This window comes from Procambarus clarkii, chromosome 65 (genome assembly GCF_040958095.1).
Source record: "Procambarus clarkii isolate CNS0578487 chromosome 65, FALCON_Pclarkii_2.0, whole genome shotgun sequence".
NCBI classification, from domain to species: Eukaryota; Metazoa; Arthropoda; class Malacostraca; order Decapoda; family Cambaridae; genus Procambarus; species Procambarus clarkii.
This window is the reverse complement of record NC_091214.1, coordinates 24,287,806-24,305,399: the sequence shown is the minus strand read 5'-3', so window position 1 is coordinate 24,305,399 and position 17,594 is coordinate 24,287,806. Positions and strand designations below refer to the sequence as shown.

General features: G+C 44.2%; 1 protein-coding gene across 3 annotated transcripts; it reads right to left on the bottom strand.

Annotated features, from left to right (window-relative positions):
* Positions 1–1,513: 1,513 nt before the first annotated feature.
* On the bottom strand, positions 1,514–15,604 carry LOC123771030 (uncharacterized). 3 transcript variants are annotated; one of them, XM_069309638.1, is made up of 18 exons: positions 15,432–15,604; positions 13,552–13,808; positions 12,743–12,916; positions 12,050–12,142; positions 10,983–11,108; positions 9,678–10,358; positions 9,146–9,343; positions 8,562–8,693; positions 8,030–8,203; positions 7,110–7,244; positions 6,174–6,320; positions 5,823–5,938; positions 5,524–5,638; positions 4,591–4,695; positions 3,353–3,538; positions 3,125–3,255; positions 2,489–2,587; positions 1,514–2,303 (listed from the first exon to the last, which is right to left on the bottom strand). In XM_069309638.1, the coding sequence occupies exons 2-18, from the start codon at positions 13,783–13,785 to the stop codon at positions 2,093–2,095; spliced, it is 3,057 nt and encodes a 1,018-aa protein (XP_069165739.1). In that variant the 5' UTR covers positions 13,786–13,808; positions 15,432–15,604; the 3' UTR covers positions 1,514–2,092. The 3 variants fall into 3 exon arrangements, with proteins under 3 accessions (XP_069165739.1, XP_069165740.1, XP_069165741.1); XM_069309639.1 differs by having other exon boundaries at positions 8,562–8,684; positions 15,432–15,573; XM_069309640.1 differs by having other exon boundaries at positions 9,146–9,322; positions 15,432–15,573.
* Positions 15,605–17,594: the final 1,990 nt, after the last annotated feature.

Genomic DNA, 17,594 nt, shown 5'->3' with positions numbered 1-17,594 from the left:
AGAGGACAGTGAGTGTTGTAGAGGCTCAGGGTTAGTGAGGCGAGGACAGTGAGTGTTGTAGAGGCTCAGGGTTAGTGAGGCGAGGACAGTGAGTGTTGTAGAGGCTCAGGGTTAGTGAGGCGAGGACAGTGAGTGTTGTAGAGGCTCAGGGTTAGTGAGGAGAGGACAGTGAGTGTTGTAGAGGCTCAGGGTTAGTGAGGAGAGGACAGTGAGTGTTGTAGAGGCTCAGGGTTAGTGAGGAGAGGACAGTGAGTGTTGTAGAGGCTCAGGGTTAGTGAGGAGAGGACAGTGAGTGTTGTAGAGGCTCAGGGTTAGTGAGGAGAGGACAGTGAGTGTTGTAGAGGCTCAGGGTTAGTGAGGAGAGGACAGTGAGTGTTGTAGAGGCTCAGGGTTAGTGAGGAGAGGACAGTGAGTGTTGTAGAGGCTCAGGGTTTTGGAGAGAAAGATGTCGGCTAATGAAATTATATCCTGTGTATTATTGAGTTCAGATTCCCAGTTTATATTGTGAAGTGTATTTATGAGGTTCCCTATTGTTGGTTTGCTGCGTAGTCTAAAGGTAAGTTTATTGGTAACTGAGGGTGTTATGTCCATGTTTGCTGAGATGAAGGTAGAATAGTTTTTTTTTTTTTTTTTTTTTTGAGATATATACAAGAGTTGTTACATTCTTGTTACTGATCACAATAGTGATCAGTTGTTCTGTCAGTGATTATACCAGGGTCAAGGGGGGCTGTTATGTTAGTCCATATGTGGTCCAGGGTTGTAGCAGATGTTTGAGTAATGTGTGTGGCCTTGGTAGGGATTAGCATACAAGAGTTCATGCTGTGTAGGAAGTATTCGACTTTGGGGCTATTTTGTTGACAAAGGTCAATGTTCGTCACCTATGATGTGATATTTGTTGACTTTGTTGTTTATGATTAGGCTCCTTATATTATCTGAAAATGTAGTTGTATTAATATTAGGGAATCTATAAATAACTCCAATAGTTACTGACTGTAACTGTGTTATGCTATTTAGTTCAGGACGTGGTCCTTTTTTATATTTACATAGTCTATATTTTCCAAATTTGGTCCAACAGTCACTCTCTGTACTAGAAATTCTGTAATTCAGGATGAAAAATACAAAACACTTTAAATAAATTTCTTGTTTCTTAGTTTACAATAATGAAGTAACAAAGAAATGGCAAGAACACACGAGAAGTAGTCTAGCGTATGGAAACTATTTACAAACTGTTATTATTTTATAATTTACACAATAAGCATATATTAAGCATACATCTATGTACTTGCATTATACAACTGTTTATTTTCAAACTATATTGGGGGATTCCCAGGCGAAGTCCTCAGACACTCAGACTCAGGCTTCATGTTGCGGCCGACCCGAAGATGCTTTAGTTAACGCTAACCTAATGAAGCCAAAAACTACATTTTCTTGAATATAAAATAATAATGTATATTTATAATTGTATACGTAGTTAGGCCTAGGATAGGTTAGTTTGGTTATGTTATTATTTCTATTTTTTCCGTATATGGGTGTATATATTACAGCAATAATAAAATATATTATTTGCAGTATATGGGTGACTCATTTAGAGAAGTGTGACACTATTACAGGAAGAGAGGAGGGCAGTGTTCGAGAAAAGTTTGAATATATATACGTTAGTGAGTCTTTGGAAAAGTGGTTTTATGCTTAAACAAATGGTTTTCTAGCTGGATTAACAAGCATTTGGTCATCGTTTATGAAGCCTGTCCTCATAAACAATGGCCAACGGCTCGTTAATCCAGCCGCCAAACCCCTCGTTTATGAATGAAAATTATTTTAAACACGGCTCACAACTGATTACATTCAAATCTTTATGGAACAGTGAGTCACTTACACTGTGAACTTACATTTCGAACAGTGAGTCACTGTTCGAAATACTCAGTTCATTTTGAATACTCAGTACATTCAAGTCGTCGGTGCGTCTTCGAGGTTGGCCTCAGCTTGGACGAACATAGCCTCCCGAGGGCGGGCTGGTCGAGTTGGACAGGATTCCCAGGTACAAGAAAACATGTAGCCTCAAAATTCATTTCGAATTCGATTCATGACTCTAACGCTACACCTCTGAGTCCTGGACGGCCTCGTAGAAAACGATGTGAGCGTCTCTTTCGCCCAGGACGTCTATGACGCCAGCGGGACGAACCTCTGTGTCGTCCATCAGCCACCACCCGCTCCCGCCTGCCTGTCTCCTGCAGAAGGCGGTGTAGTGACCCGATGTCATCGTTCCATGATGGTTGCAGACAGAGATCAGCTGGTATACCGGAGAACTGGAATGGTGGGAGATATGCAATAAGATCGCAAGAAAATCTTTAGAGCAGGGGATCGAACTGGCACCCTTGAATCACCCCCCAGACGTGTACGATATGAACATGAATTGTCTTGTGTACGATATGACCACACCCTGAGCGGTGTGGTATACAGTATACCATATACAGTGTGGTATTATACTTACTATCCCGTCTCCAGTGTGAGGTGGTGGTCCAGAGAGAGGCTGTCGGCCGGAAACTCCACCCGGGTCTTCCTACTGTTGTTGTGGTTGTTATTGCTGAACCTGCGAGAACAACAGTCATGATCAAGGCCTGATCTGAATGTTCATTTGTTTAGTTACCACGATACGTTGTGGAGAACATGTTCTTCCACAGGAGAAGAACATGTTCTTCCACGTAACCATCAACTCATCTCTTGCCGATCCTAAATATATACGTATGGGGGGGGGGGGCTATAATTTGGTTCATACAGTATGATCCAGTAGGCTATGGTGGTATAAATCTCTCACTCGTCGGCAACCTGTCCTCCCATTTAATGAAACATCATTTTTTTATGTAAATGTCCACATTCGTCACATTCCAGTGCTTTAGTGAAATTCAAAACACCGCCATATTGACGATTCCTCGGAGTTTTGCGCCTCGGTCTGTATATAGGCTACGTGAGTCGTTTGTCCCGGGCACCAGCACCAGTAGCACCAGCCCGTTCTCCAGTAATGATAGTTACACACCTGGTGAGATACTCATACACATGGTAAGATAGTCACATACCTGGTGAGATAGTCACACACACCTACCAAGACAGTTTATCCCCTACTACACACCTGCTAAAGTGTAGCAGGAGGACCTGTGGCAGGGTGGTGGGCCTGGTGACGTGGACACACATGTGACACCGCTGACAGTGTTGGCAGTCCCAGTCGATCTCCCGGGGCTCAAAATGGCTCTGGAGTAGCTCCTGTGAAGGAACCAATAGTTTAGAAGGTCATGACACATGCCTTTTTGTAAGCAAACAAAATATAAAAAAACCAAGTCCACGAAATAGATGATCTCACCATCAGTGGACGGTCGTCACCGTCCAAGACAGAGAGCGTCAGGTTGTCAAACATTTCTGAGGAGGTCTGCACGATCTTCTTCGTCTCCCGACAGAATATGGTGGACTCCTTGAGGCCATGAAAGATGCTGGAGATGATGGAGGTGGGCCGAGGGTAGTGGTCCGTGGTCTCCTGGACACTGCTCGTCTGCGTGTGGTCACGAGAAGAGAGTAAACACACTCACACACACATAGCTAAATATCAATACAAAATAGAACATGAAACACGTGAATACAGATTGGGTAAATTTAGATTTACAAAAGCCCTGGGTAAACTCTACTTCGGGAATTAGATTGTGGATTTTTGTAACAGATTACTTGGTAAAATATTAGACAAGGATTAGCTTAAGTGGTTAGCTGTAAGAAAAGCTGCCTTGTATCGGCGAATTGACTTTCTGAAGGTTTCTTCACCAAACACTCCACTACACCAAACAAATTCCTTCGCTGAACATTCCGCTACACCGAACACTCCGCTACATTGAACACACCGCTACACCAAACACTTCACTACACTGAACATTCCACTACACTGAACATTCCACTACACTGAACATTCCGCTACACCAAACATTCCGCTACACCGAACACTCTGCTTCACCAAACACTCCACTACACCAAACATTCCCCTTCACCGAACATTCCACTATACCGAACACTCCGCTACACCGAACACTCCTCTACACCAAACACTGATACACTGAGCACTCTGCTTCACCGAACACTCCGCTCCATTGAACACTCCGCTACACCGAACACTCTGCTTCACCAAACGCTGATACACCGAGCACTCTGCTACACTGAACACTCTGCTACACCAAACAATCCACTAGACCGAACACTGCAACACCGAACACTCTACTACACCGAACACTGCTACACCGAACACTCTACTACACCGAACACTGCTACACCGAACACTCTGCTACACCGAACACTCTGCTACACCAAACAATCCACTAGACCGAACACTGCAACACCGAACACTCTACTACACCGAACACTGCTACACCGAACACTCTGCTACACCGAACACTCTGCTACACCAAACAATCCACTAGACCGAACACTGCTACACCGAACACTCTACAACACCGAACATTCCGTTACACTGAACACTCCGCTACACCGAACACTCCACTACACCGAACACTCCGCTACACTGTACACTGCTATAACAACTACTCAACTACAATGCCTCACCTCGGACAGGTCGTTGTGTAGCCAGAAGAGTAGAGATGAGAGGAGGTCATGCGCCTCTTGCTGGTCCTGGCTCAGGAACATCTCATCGTGCACCGCCACCACTCTCTGTGGACCACCGGCCTTCTTAGTCATGGCTACATCGAAGTAGTTATGGCTACATCGAAGTAATCACGGCCACATCGGGTTAGTGAAAGCTTAAAAGGGATAATGAGACCTGAAAGGGATACTGAGAGCTAAAAAAAAAAGGGGAGGGAGGGGTTAGCAAACTAAAAAGAGGGGTTTGGACCTAAAAAATGGAGAGGGGGGGGGAGTAGAAGCAAAAGAGGGGTAGCGAGAGGAAAGGTAATTGTCAGTAGAAAGCGCTACACCATTATGACTGTATAACATTTGGAAGGATTGATACCCAATCACTTGGACGGTCGAGGATTGAACGCCGACCTGCAAGAAGCGAGACCGTCGCTCTACCGTCTTGTTCAAGTAGCTGGGTAGGGATGGGGCTAATGAGAATCCATTGAATGTGACATCACAGGATCACGTGGTATTGTTTACAGAGTTTGGTGAATTAAATACACCAATGGTTGATTACACTTACCAAATTTAGTTTGATACCTGCTTGATGGGGTTCTGGGAGTTGTTCTACTCCCCAAGCCCGGCCCGAGGCCAGGGTTGACTCGTGAAAGCTTGGTCCAACAGGCTGTTACTTGGAGCGTACAATAGCCCATTGTAAATTAGAGTATCCCATTTTGGATTAGACAGGAGCATGGTAGATTAGAAAGACCCGGGATGGAATAGACAGGACCATGATTGATTACACGGGTTCATGGTGAAAGAGAGGCTTTGAATGCATTAATAAGAGCAATTGTGGATCAATAGCATCCATGATGAATTAAAAAAAAGAGGTGATGACTGTGCGTGTGTGTGTGTGTGACCAACCTTAAAGTCATTTATGGCATGACCTGTTCCAATGCCAGTCTCAATGGCCTTGAAGACCTGGCCAAGTGCCTCGGCCACCTCACCCCTCTGCTCACTCTCCCTGTTAAGGACCTTCCTTGTAGGAGGGACAAGGTCGTCGGTGGACGCGGACGGTCAAAGGGAAGAAAACAACGTATGAACATCGTCGTATTTGGAATACATATTAATTATTTATCCTCAAAGCTGGTGGACATAATGCCAGTATCGTCAAACATGTCAGTTTACCCTTTTTAAACGGTATTGTTTGGTGGCTGACTTACATATACTGTTCCTTGACAAAATACAGGCGCAGAGCTTGTATACTGAAGAGGCACTGGACGACGGAGTTGATGTAGCAGGTGTTGCCGAGGTTGGGCAGGCCGCAGGGCACATCGCTCTGTCAGGATAAACTATCTTTGTAACATCAACACAAAACCGTATGATAAAATCTTCAAAATTTTAAGGGGTTACTATGTTTTTTTGTTTGTTTTTGATAGGTTCTTTTTGGTTGCTTTGGTTAGTTAAATGTAGTCAATCTGTGGTTGGTTTGTGAACTAGCTTATTAGACCGTTGATGACTGGAAAGTGTAGGGTGAGGATTTAACCGGAACACAGACGAGAAGACCATCTTACCCGCAATGCCTTCGACATCTTGGTCATCTCCGCTCTGTATGTCCTGATCTCCCGCTCCTTGTCCTCCAGCTGCGTCCTCAGTAGGGAGACCTCTCGATCCTTGCTCTCCAGCTGTTTCCGCAGTCGCCCCACATCCTCACTCGAGTCCTGTCCAGTCAACGAATACCTTATTTGTATGTACCCCTTCTCAAAAATTGTATATATAACTTTAACCAAATCCTCTGTAGGATTTTCCATAATCCATTATTATTATTAATAATATTCATGTTACGTTCAAGTATGTTTATTGAGACAAAAAAATACATCTCAAAGGCATAGAGTAGCTTAGGCTATTACTAACCCCCTAATATTCATGTCAATATCTGAGTAAAAAGAGTCTATTTCGTGTTTCAGTTTCTGTTTACATTGTTGTATTTCAAAGTTTGTGAGAGTAAACAGTTATGGTTTAGTGATGTGATTGTTTACCAAAAGAGTCATAATGCTTGTTGGGAGGAGACCATGTTGTTGTGTGGTGACGCTTGGCAGCTCTCTTGTCGTCTTTGTGTGCACGAGGTGGTCTGCATGGCATTGGTCGGGACGACTACATGTTGCCTGGAACTGTTGGTGTCCTGGAGTGTATGAACGTGGTCTCCTGTTGGTGGAGTTGTGTGTGTGTGTAATTACCTAAGTGTAGTTACAGGATGAGAGCTACGCTCGTGGTGTCCCGTCTTCCCAGTACTCTTTGTCGTATGACGCTTTGAAACTACTAACGGTTTTGGCCTCCACCACCTTCCCATCTAACATGTTCCAACCGTCTACCACTGCGAAAACAGCAGTGTTCCCCTTAACCCGTCCCGACCTTAATCTCTGTCCACCATGCCTCCAATCCTGTCTCCCTACGTTCACCTCACCCCCAAGCCAAACCCAGCGCCATCTCTGACTACATAAACAGCTTACCTCCAAGACCTGCTTCCGGAGCCTCTGTTGCAGTGTGTTGATCTTCTGGTTTTTGTCGGCACGTTCCTTCATCCAGTTGTGTTGCTCCTTCCTCAGCTGTGCCTTGAGCGCCCTCACCTTCTGCCGCAGTTCTTCCTGCAATATGGGTTTGGAAAGGGATATTGTAGGCTGTTTTCTCGTTTCTCTAGTTAGATCTTCAGAAAACACACACACACAACACAGTGTATTCCAGAAATCTACTGGAACTAAACTTCACAACACTGGAAGACAGAAGAGTTAGGGGAGACATGATCACCACCAATAAAATTCTCAGAGAAATTTACAGGGTAGATAAAGACAAACTATTTAGCACGGGTGGTACACGTACAAGGGAACACAGGTGCAAACTGTGTCCCCTTGTTCCAAATTAAACTCAAATGAGATACAGGGGACGTTCGAAAGAGCTTTTTCAGTGTGAGGGTACCTAACAAATGGAATGCATTAGGGAGTGATGTGGTGGAGGCAGACTCCATACACAGTTTGAAAGGTAGATATGATAGAGCCCAATAGGTTCACGAACCTCTACACTAGTTGATTAACAGTTGAGAGGCGGAACCAAAGAGCCAGAGCTCAACCCCCGCAAGGACAATGAGAGAAAGACATCACATTCAAGTAGCTGGACAAAATAAGAGAAGATGGCATCAAACAGAAAATAACAAAGAGATATGTGAGGAACTTAACAAAAGTTTACGTAAAGCGATCACCTCCCTGGGAGTGGGGCACAATACACTCATACAAATTCTGAGTGACAAGTTTGTCACTCAGATAAACACAAGTCAAGCCTGGCCTCGGGCCGGACTTGGGGAGTAGAAGAACTCCCAGAACCCCATCAAGTGGGTATTAAACTTCAAGTCAACGTGTTTCACCGCCCTTGTACTCACCTCGACACTTTCTGAGGGCAATGGACCTCTCAGCTCCCGAATTTCACATCGGAGGCTGTCTATGTGTTGTCGTTGCGTAGAGACCTGCTGCTCCATCTCGGCCCTCTCCCTCCTCCAGGAGCGCTCCTCACGCTCTGCCTTCGCTGCCACACTCCTGACTTGGTTCAGCTCCGCCTGAAGGTGTAAGATGACTCTTGGGGAAGTTGCACATACCACAAACCTTTTCTTACCTATTGATCCCCTGATTGTAACAATTCAAATGCAAAATATAATTCGCATAATTGCAATATCACTTTACCTATGCAGGCGATGAGTCACAATAACGTGGCAAAATTATGTTGACTAGACCACACACTAGAAGTTCAAGGGACGACAACGTTTCGGTCCGTCCTGGACCATTCTCAAGTCGACACAATCGACTTGAGAATGGTCCAGGACGGACCGAAGCGTCGTCGTCCCTTCACCTTCTAGTGTGTGGTCTAGTCAACATTACTTTACCTGTGGCAGAGGCTAAACACCTCGCTCCACTGACCTGGACTATCGAGTACAAATTCTCCAGCTCCTCCTTCCTCTGTCTCGCAACCCTTAGCTCCGTCTTGAGTTCTGAGATTGTCTTCCTGTAGCCTGCGTCCTCAAGTGCCCTTGTCACCTCCGTCTGCGCCTCCTGGGGGTACATTTGTCACATTGGGAAGAGCAGTTGATTCTGTACTCACACAATTCTGTAACTTACTATTCTGTATTAAGTCTTACTTACAGTAGGAGTTAGTGTCAGGCTGGTTAGTATTCTTCACTTGATATATTCAGAACAGCGACGGCCTCGCTGCTTGCGGGTCGGCGTTCGGTGCTCCAAGTGGTTAGGCGTTAATCCTTTTCTCCATCCTAACGTACAGCTTTTGTGCTTTCTCCTTATAATTACCTAATTATTCGTATATACTATAGTAATAAAATTGTGTATATATGAAGTTTGACTTCGTGTAATACTGGATTGTATTCGTACATACCTCAGAGATGTTCGTGTTTATATGGGGCGTTCGAGACGACCTCACTCACTCATTCGTGACAACATTTAGTCATTCGTGGTTGCGTGAAATTATTTATCGTTGTGCGTTCACTCACCCACTTGTCATCCAGTGATGGAAGGTCTGAACGCCTGTCCACGATAATGACGGGTCGGGCTGCGTGTAGCCCGGCCACACCCTCGCTCTCCGCCTGTGGTGGGCCACACTCCTCCTGTGGTGGGCCACACTCCTCCTGTGGTGGGCCACATCCCTCCTGTGGTGGGCCACATCCCTCCTGTGGTAAGCCACATCCCTCCTGTGGTAAGCCACACCAAGCAGCCGTGAAGAAAACGCCATCACACAGTGGAAATATATGCTCATGTATATATCATTAGTCAAAATCAATGCATTGATCATTACAAACCAATCATTGGGGGTTTTCTCTTTGGCTTAAGCGGTTTTATGAGTTAATCTTTGAGATATTGAGATGAGTATTAAATGACAATAGTGCATTAATTACTTGTATTAAAATAAAACAGCATTTTGAATTTTTTTTACAACAGTACCTAAGAATAACATTGAATCAACGTTATTCTTTGATATTGTGCCACTGGGACGAACAGCATTTGGTTACAACACTGCTTATATACCTGCACTTCAGGTGTGGCCGTGATACCATTTACCAGACTGGCTGGGAATTGATGGGCAGTGTTGCCGCTTTGTTGGGAGCGAACAACGGACATCTTCCTGCTGCTGTTGTTTTGTTGGGAGGGAACGGAGGTGCTGTTGTATTGAGGTAGAGCGGGTATACTGTTGCTCCTCGAGGCCTTGGGGTAGGGGTGATCTCCCGTGTACTGGGAACTGTTCGAGCCTCGCTTTGCGTGTAGTTTGCTGGAAGCCCCAGCGTAAGGTCCGACGAGCCGGTCGAATGAGCTGTGACGCTTAAGGGCGAGCGGCGAAGTACCATCCGATTCATCTCTGAGGTCGTGTACTGAGCGCCCTCGGGGGGTGAAGGCCAGACGGCTTTTATACTGTGGGTTACCGGTGTCTGGGAGCCGCTGGTCCTCTAAGCCATGACGTCGGAGGACGGCTGATGTCTTGTCTATTGTAACCCTGTTGATGTCGTCCCGGCTGCCGTGGCGTCGGTTCTGGTGTTTTTGATCAGCGGAGGAGGTGGTGTTCTCGATCAGGTGGATGGTTGGGAGTTCGCTGGTACTCTTCGACAGATGCTTGCGAGGTTTTGTTGGTGTGGAGGTGATTGGGGATGATGTTGGCCTCTCGCGAGACACTTGAGGGGTGAGCAGGTGTCTCCTGCCACCTCCCACTCGCTCCTGTAAGTAAGGAACACATGAATCAAAACTGACAAGATTATGTTTAGTGATTGACGTGTGTATGTATTTAATGTTTGTTCAGGATCGAACTATGACCCAATCTTTGTAATTGATCTATTTTTTCTCCACTATTATGTCTACTATATATATATATATTTCTCTTGCACACATACATACATATCCCCAGGAAGCAGCTCCCTTGTGTCTAATTTCAAGGAACCTTTTGACTGATAGGTGAACAGATGCATCAGGTGAAAGAAACTGCTCATTTGTTTCGGCCTTGGATGGAACTCGAACCATAAGACTACGACCGCAAGTGCTGTCCACTCAATTGCGAGGCCTGTGTGTGTGTGTGTGTGTGTGTGTGTGTGTGTGTGTGTGTGTGTGTGTGTATACTCACCTAGTTGTACTCACCTAGTTGTGTTTGCGGGGGTTGAGCTCTGGCTCTTTGGTCCCGCCTCTCAACCGTCAATCAACAGGTGTACAGATTCCTAAGTCTATTGGGCTGTGTGTGTGTGCGTGCTTTTACTATGTGTGGATAAAGGCTTAAGCAACTCAAACACTCGGGGGGAGGGGGTAATATTTACAGATGCTCAATTGACTTACAGATGTAGCGTGACTCACCAAGCCAGCTGGCGTGTATACAGGTGTCCCCGTGACCGCTGCCTCGCGTGTCAGCTGTTCGAACCTGCTCTTGAGAGTATGAACATTCAGACCGTTCGTTCGGCCCCGTCTCTCTGCGCTCCCGTCCTGTGTACGAAGCAAAACACGATAATACTGTACTAGAATTGACATTATCTTTGTTGTAAATAATTCCCGTCGTCTGGGACTGGAAGCCTGAACTTGGGCTTATCTTGGCCCTCCCACCCCAAGCCCTACTGCCAACCTTCCACAGGATGCAACCCACGACAGTTGCCCGACACATTGGTACCTATTTTACTTCTAGGTGAAGAGATTCACCAGGTGAAAGGAAACGTGCCCAACCGTTTTTGTCTTCCCCGGGGATTGCATCCAGGATCGGATCCCCGATTATAAATTGGGAACGAAACCAACTATATACTGCAAAACCGTGTGATGTTTCGGTTGTATAGTTGGGTTCGTTTTCGTCCCAATCCGAAATCCGGATTCGAGTCTCAGGAGGGATAAGAAATGGTGTAGGCACGTTTCTTTTTACCTAATGCCTCTGTTCACCTAGCAGTAAAATAGGTACCCGGGAGTTAGGCAACTGTTGTAGGGTTGCATCCTGGGGAGGGTCAGTACGTTGACTTAGAGGGAATTATCAGGGGAAAACGCCAAGCCATTATGACTATATAGCACAGGGAAAGGGCTAGGATAAGGTTTTGGTATGGGACGGGGGGGGGGGGGGGGAAGAATGGTGCCCAACCACTTGGACGGTCGGGGATTGAACGCCGACCTGCATGAAGCGAGACCGTCGCTCTACCGTCCAGCCCAAGTGGTTGAGGTTAACCTAGAGGAAACTATGATACAAGTCTAACGAAAACGAATTATTTATTATTTTATTCATTGTTTTATATATAACATAATTCTTATAAATCAAGAAACTAAGAAAAAAAGACCCCACAAGGAAATAAAATATTTAATATTTTCTAACGAAATTAATTTCAGCAAATCAGCTGACGCCGAGTAAACAAATGACGTCACATGGACCTGCGCGACGGTGCTCGACTTACCCGCAGTTTGTGTGAGACGTTGCGCAGCTTTGTGTCTATGTTGTCCTCCTCGGGAAGGTGCTCCTCTCTTCCTTGTCTTCTTACCGTACCGGTCTGTAAGGAAGGTCAGTACCTTTAATAATGCAGGGGGGAGCAGGAAGGTATTGTTGCCTATGTTAATGTATGCTCAGGCCGTTCTTAGGGTGAAGTGATGATAATTCCCGGCCAGCCGGCCTGGGTCCAGATTCACGAAGCATTTACGCAAGCACTTACGAACGTGTACATCTTTCCTCAATCTTTGGTTACATTTATTAAACAGTTTACAGGCGTGAAAACTTGCCAATCAACTGTTGTTATTGTTATAAACAGCCTCCTGGTGCTTTGGAGCTCATTAGCTGTTTAATAAGTGTAAACAAAGTCGCCAAAGATTGAGAAAAGATGTACACGTTCGTAAGTGCTTGCGTAACTGCTGCGTGAATCTGACACCAGGTTCGTAAGTGCTTGCGTTGCTTCGTAAATCTGGCCCCAGGATTCATCAAGTATTTACGCAAGTACTTACGAACCTGTAAATCTTTTCTAATCTTTGGCGGCTTTGTTTACATTTATTAAACAGCTTATGAGCCCCGAAGCACTAAGAGGCTGTTCCCTGTACCCCAGATGACCCTGTACCCCAGATGACCCTGTACCCCAGATGACCCTGGCCTGGCCACTGACCTTAGCTCCTGGCTGAAGTCCGTGGGAAGGGTCAGTGCTGGGGGTCCCACGGTGGACCTCTGGCGGGCGAAGCTGACGGAGGTGTGTGTGGGGGATGTGGCCGGGTAGCTTGGCGTTCACCAAGCCTTGATAGTCCACCGACTTCCTCGACTCCTTGATGACTGGTATTCCCGTCTTGAGAGGAAATCAGTGAACAAATAGAGTTTAATGAATGACTGTGGATGATGCAGGAATATTATTACTCATAGTAATAATCACAGGAACTGACTCATGGATGTGTATAGGCAGGAACTCAAAGAATAAAATAATTTCATTCGTGGATTATTAAACAATTCAAAGTAAAATTCAATTAAAAACTGCAATATAATTCGTTGCTCCATTGTTGTAAATAATTCACCTCTAAGTGCGTGCTATTTTTTTCCGACAATATTCCAACAAAATTGAAATATTATGCAAATATATTAAAGTAATGATTTGTGTATAAACTTGTGCATACTTAGTTATTGGCTTAGCTCAGAGAAACATGGAAAGGAAAGCTTCCCTTCACTTAAGACCGTTAAGTGTTATCTGTGAATATCACGTAATCCAACGTAGCTCCCATAAGTCACACCAAATATATACACCCAAAGGTGTATATACACGCTTCTCGATGCTTCACCGAGTTTACTTTAGTACTGGAGTATGTTCAGGGATCAAAAATACTTGCTGGTTGGTCAGTATAAGCTATCATAATGACCTTAATAACCTTCCAGAGAATAACACCTAAACCCAACACTGAACCAAGCCGAAGGCGCACCATATCCTCTCACCTGCCGCTGAGAATTACCAGCGAGGGTCCTTGGGGCGTCCCCCTTGCTGAGCTCTCTGCGGCCCGAGGCTACAGTTGTGGGGTCAGAGGTGGTGGTGGTGGGCCGGGACGCCCCTGGGAGTTGGCTCTGTTGCTGTTTGATCATGCACTCCCTGCAGGCGTTGCCCCAGCTCCCTACCATGGGGATTCTCGATCTAGTGTAGTACCTGTTGCACTCTGGGCAAGCGTCCACCATGGTGATGTCTGGCGTCTCTTGTGCTGCAAGAATATGGGACAATATATGTTTATTTCTCTACTTCTCTAGAAAATATCGATACACTGTGTTTATGGGATATTTAATTGTAGGAAGATGGTTTCAAGGCTGTCCGATACTTATATCGGACATATATATATATATATATATATATATATATATATATATATATATATATATATATATATATATATATATATATATATATATATATATATATAAACGTTTTTATAACGTCTTTATATATATATAAAGAGTTTTCAGTTGCATATTGTCCTGGGGACCATTCAGGCTTGTTCGCGCTTGTTTGCATATATATATATATATATATATATATATATATATATATATATATATATATATATATATATATATATATATATATATTTAGCCAATCATATTCGGGTTTTGAATTGTTGAAGTTTTATATAAATATATACAAGAGTTCTTACATTCTTGTACAGCCACTAGCACGGATAGCGTTTGAGGGAAGTTCTTAATCCTAGTATTCCCTGGAATACGACCCGCCAAATCATTTAACAACCAGGTACCCATTTTACTGTCGGGTAAACAGAGGCTACAGTTAAGGACTGACGTCCAGTAAATCTTTCCTGACCAGGATACGAACTCGGGACAAAGCACTCGCGAAACGCCAGGCGAATGTCTTACCACTGCACCACGGGGACTATAACTTTTTCAGGAATTTTTCAGAAACCTTGATTGGGATATTTTCGTATTGAGGAGGCTACGCGCGCCTGTACTGTTGCTCTGGTCGCCCATAGGAAGCATTTATATATTAATGGTGCGTCATATTTGACGGGTTACCCCATGAAGGAGTGAAGCAGAAAACGGGGCAGTTAAATGTTTGTTCCAGGTCACTTCTCCAGGGAAAGTAATATTCACGTCCCGTGGATTATTAAACAATTCAAAATAAAATTCAATTAAAAACTGCAATATAATTCGTTGAAATTCACTGAAATTATAAGTTCTAAAAGTCCCGGTCGAGGCAGAAACAAATGGGCATTGTTTTCTTGACCTGATGCCTCTGTTCACCTAGTGGTAAATTGGTATCTGAGAGACAGCTGCTACGGTCTGCATCACGGAGATGTGTGTGTGTGTGTGTGTGTGTGTGTGTGTGTGTGTGAAATATGTAGTGAATATGATAGAAAAATGGGTCAGGGAGTCAGTACGTTAATCGACCGACGGTAAAAAAAGTTGGGATCCAAGAGCTAACAGACTCGATACTACAGGCACAAATAGTAAACACACACACACACACACACACACACACACACGAGGGGGGAAGGGGGATTATCAGGGGAAAGCGTCAAGCCATTACGACTATGTATAACACTTGGAAGGGGTCAGGATAAGGATTTGGGATGGGACGGGGGAAGGAATGGTGCCCAACCACTTGGACGGTCGGGGATTGAACGCCGACCTGCATGAAGCGAGACCGTCGTTTCATGCAGGTTGAGCCAAAGCTCAACTCCCGCAAGCACAAATAGGTGAGTACACAACACACACACACAAACACACACACACACACACACACACACACACACACACACACACACACACACACACACACACACACACACACACACACCATTACACGCCGGACTAACCTGCAAACTCCTGCTAAGCAAAACACCAACAGTAGACTAATGGAGGACCACCTTCCAGTAGATGATGCTAGGAGCCCCAGTAGATAGTACTGGAGGAGCCAAGACGCTTAACTGGTCAGTGTCAAACCAATAACTCCCGGTACCTGTGGTGTGGAGCAGGTTCCCGGTACACTGAGGATGGAGATGGTAGGTACTGGTGATAGTGGACCCTGATAATACTGACTACCCACATCGAGGAATGCTGTGCTCGATTTATCATCGCTGATAAGATGTGGATTGATAACCGGTGGACTCCACACGAACACAGAAGTCTGGGTGAGCTGGAGCGGCCAGGTTGCAATGTGGGAGGTTACATTACAACCGTTACGTTACGATAACATTGAATGAAGGGGAGGATGGGGCTGTATACTTACCTATTTGTGTCTGCAGGATCGAGCATTGACTCTTGGATCCCGCCCTTCGAGCCATCGGTTGTTTATAGCAATGACTCCTGTCCCATTTCCATATCATACCTAGTTTTAAAATTATGAATAGGGTTTGCTTCCACAACCTGCTCCTTAAGTGCATTTCAATTTTCCACTACTCTCATGCTAAAAGAAACCTTCCTAACATCTCTGTGACTCATCTGAGTTTCCACGTAGGCAGTGTAATTGCGCCCTAAATGCCTCCTTACTTAAGTTTCTGAATGATGTTCTAACTTTTGCCAGTGTAGAGTACGCTCCTGTAGTTATCCTATTTGTATGGGCTTCAGGAGTTAGATTAGGTGTTACGTCCACGCCCAGGTCTCTTTCTCGCGTCGTCACAGTTAGGCAGTTCCCCTTCATTGTGTCTCTTTGGTCTCCTATCATCTAGTCCCATTTCCATAACTTTACATTTGCTCGTGTTGAACTCCAGTAGTCATTTCACTGACCATCTCTGCAACCTGTTCAAGTCCTCTTGGAGGATCCTACAATCCTCATCTGTCACAACTCTTTTCATCAACTTTGCCTCATCCGCGAACATCGACATTTTAGGACTCTACTCCTGTAAACATGTTAACGTATGTTAGAAATAGAATTGGTCCCAGCACCGATCCTTGAGGTACTCCACTCGTTACTGTTCGCCAGTCCAACGTCTGTGTGTGTGTGTGTGTGTGTGTGTGTGTGTGTGTGTGTGTGTGTGTGTGTGTGTGTGTGTGTGTGTGTGTGTGTGTGTGTGTGAGGGTACGCGGGGGAAATAAGGAATATACAGGTTTGATATTCAGTGTCTCTCTCACTCGCTCTGTTGATCTGAATAGGCAGTAAAACAGGTATATTCAAAGCTTATATGAGTGTGTGTGTATATGTGACCATCAGCTTGATGGTCATATATACTATGTCCATGCCTCTTTAAGCCTGGGATCACGATAACTTTGAAGGTATCCATCACAGCCGTCTGGGCGTCAAGAAGTTGGAACTCGAGCCTGTCGTTTCAAGTAGGAGTGTACAACTTGGTGAGCACACACACACACACACACACACACACACACACACACACTATCAGTGACACGCTAAGATAAAACATTTATCTGTCAAGATATTCAGCTCTTATCTTGACTGATTCAAAGAAATATTGATGAGTGTAATTTTTACACAGCATATATATATATATATATATATATATATATATATATATATATATATATATATATATATATATATATATATATATATATTTATATATATATATATATATATATTTATATATATATATATATATATATATATATATATATATATATATATATATATATATATATATATATATATATGCACAGACTACCCTATTCCAGTAGCTGAAGTTTATAACTTTTTAGACACTCAATACAGCATGATACAGCATGCAACTGCCACCTTGTTGGCCAGTGTTCGAGTCCCCTGGTGGGTTGGGTGTCTAAAAAGTTATATATATATATATATATATATATATATATATATATATATATATATATATATATATATATATATATATATATTATTGATTTTTATTATTGATTGAAAATATTGGTCCTTGGCCCCCAATAAGAATAACAGCAGAGTATCTTGGCTTGATCATTCCAACTGTTGAAACTGTCCAACAATCTTCACCTCTCAGTCCCTGGGTTTATTTTCCCTTAATATCGGTTGCTTGCTCCACTCGCAGACC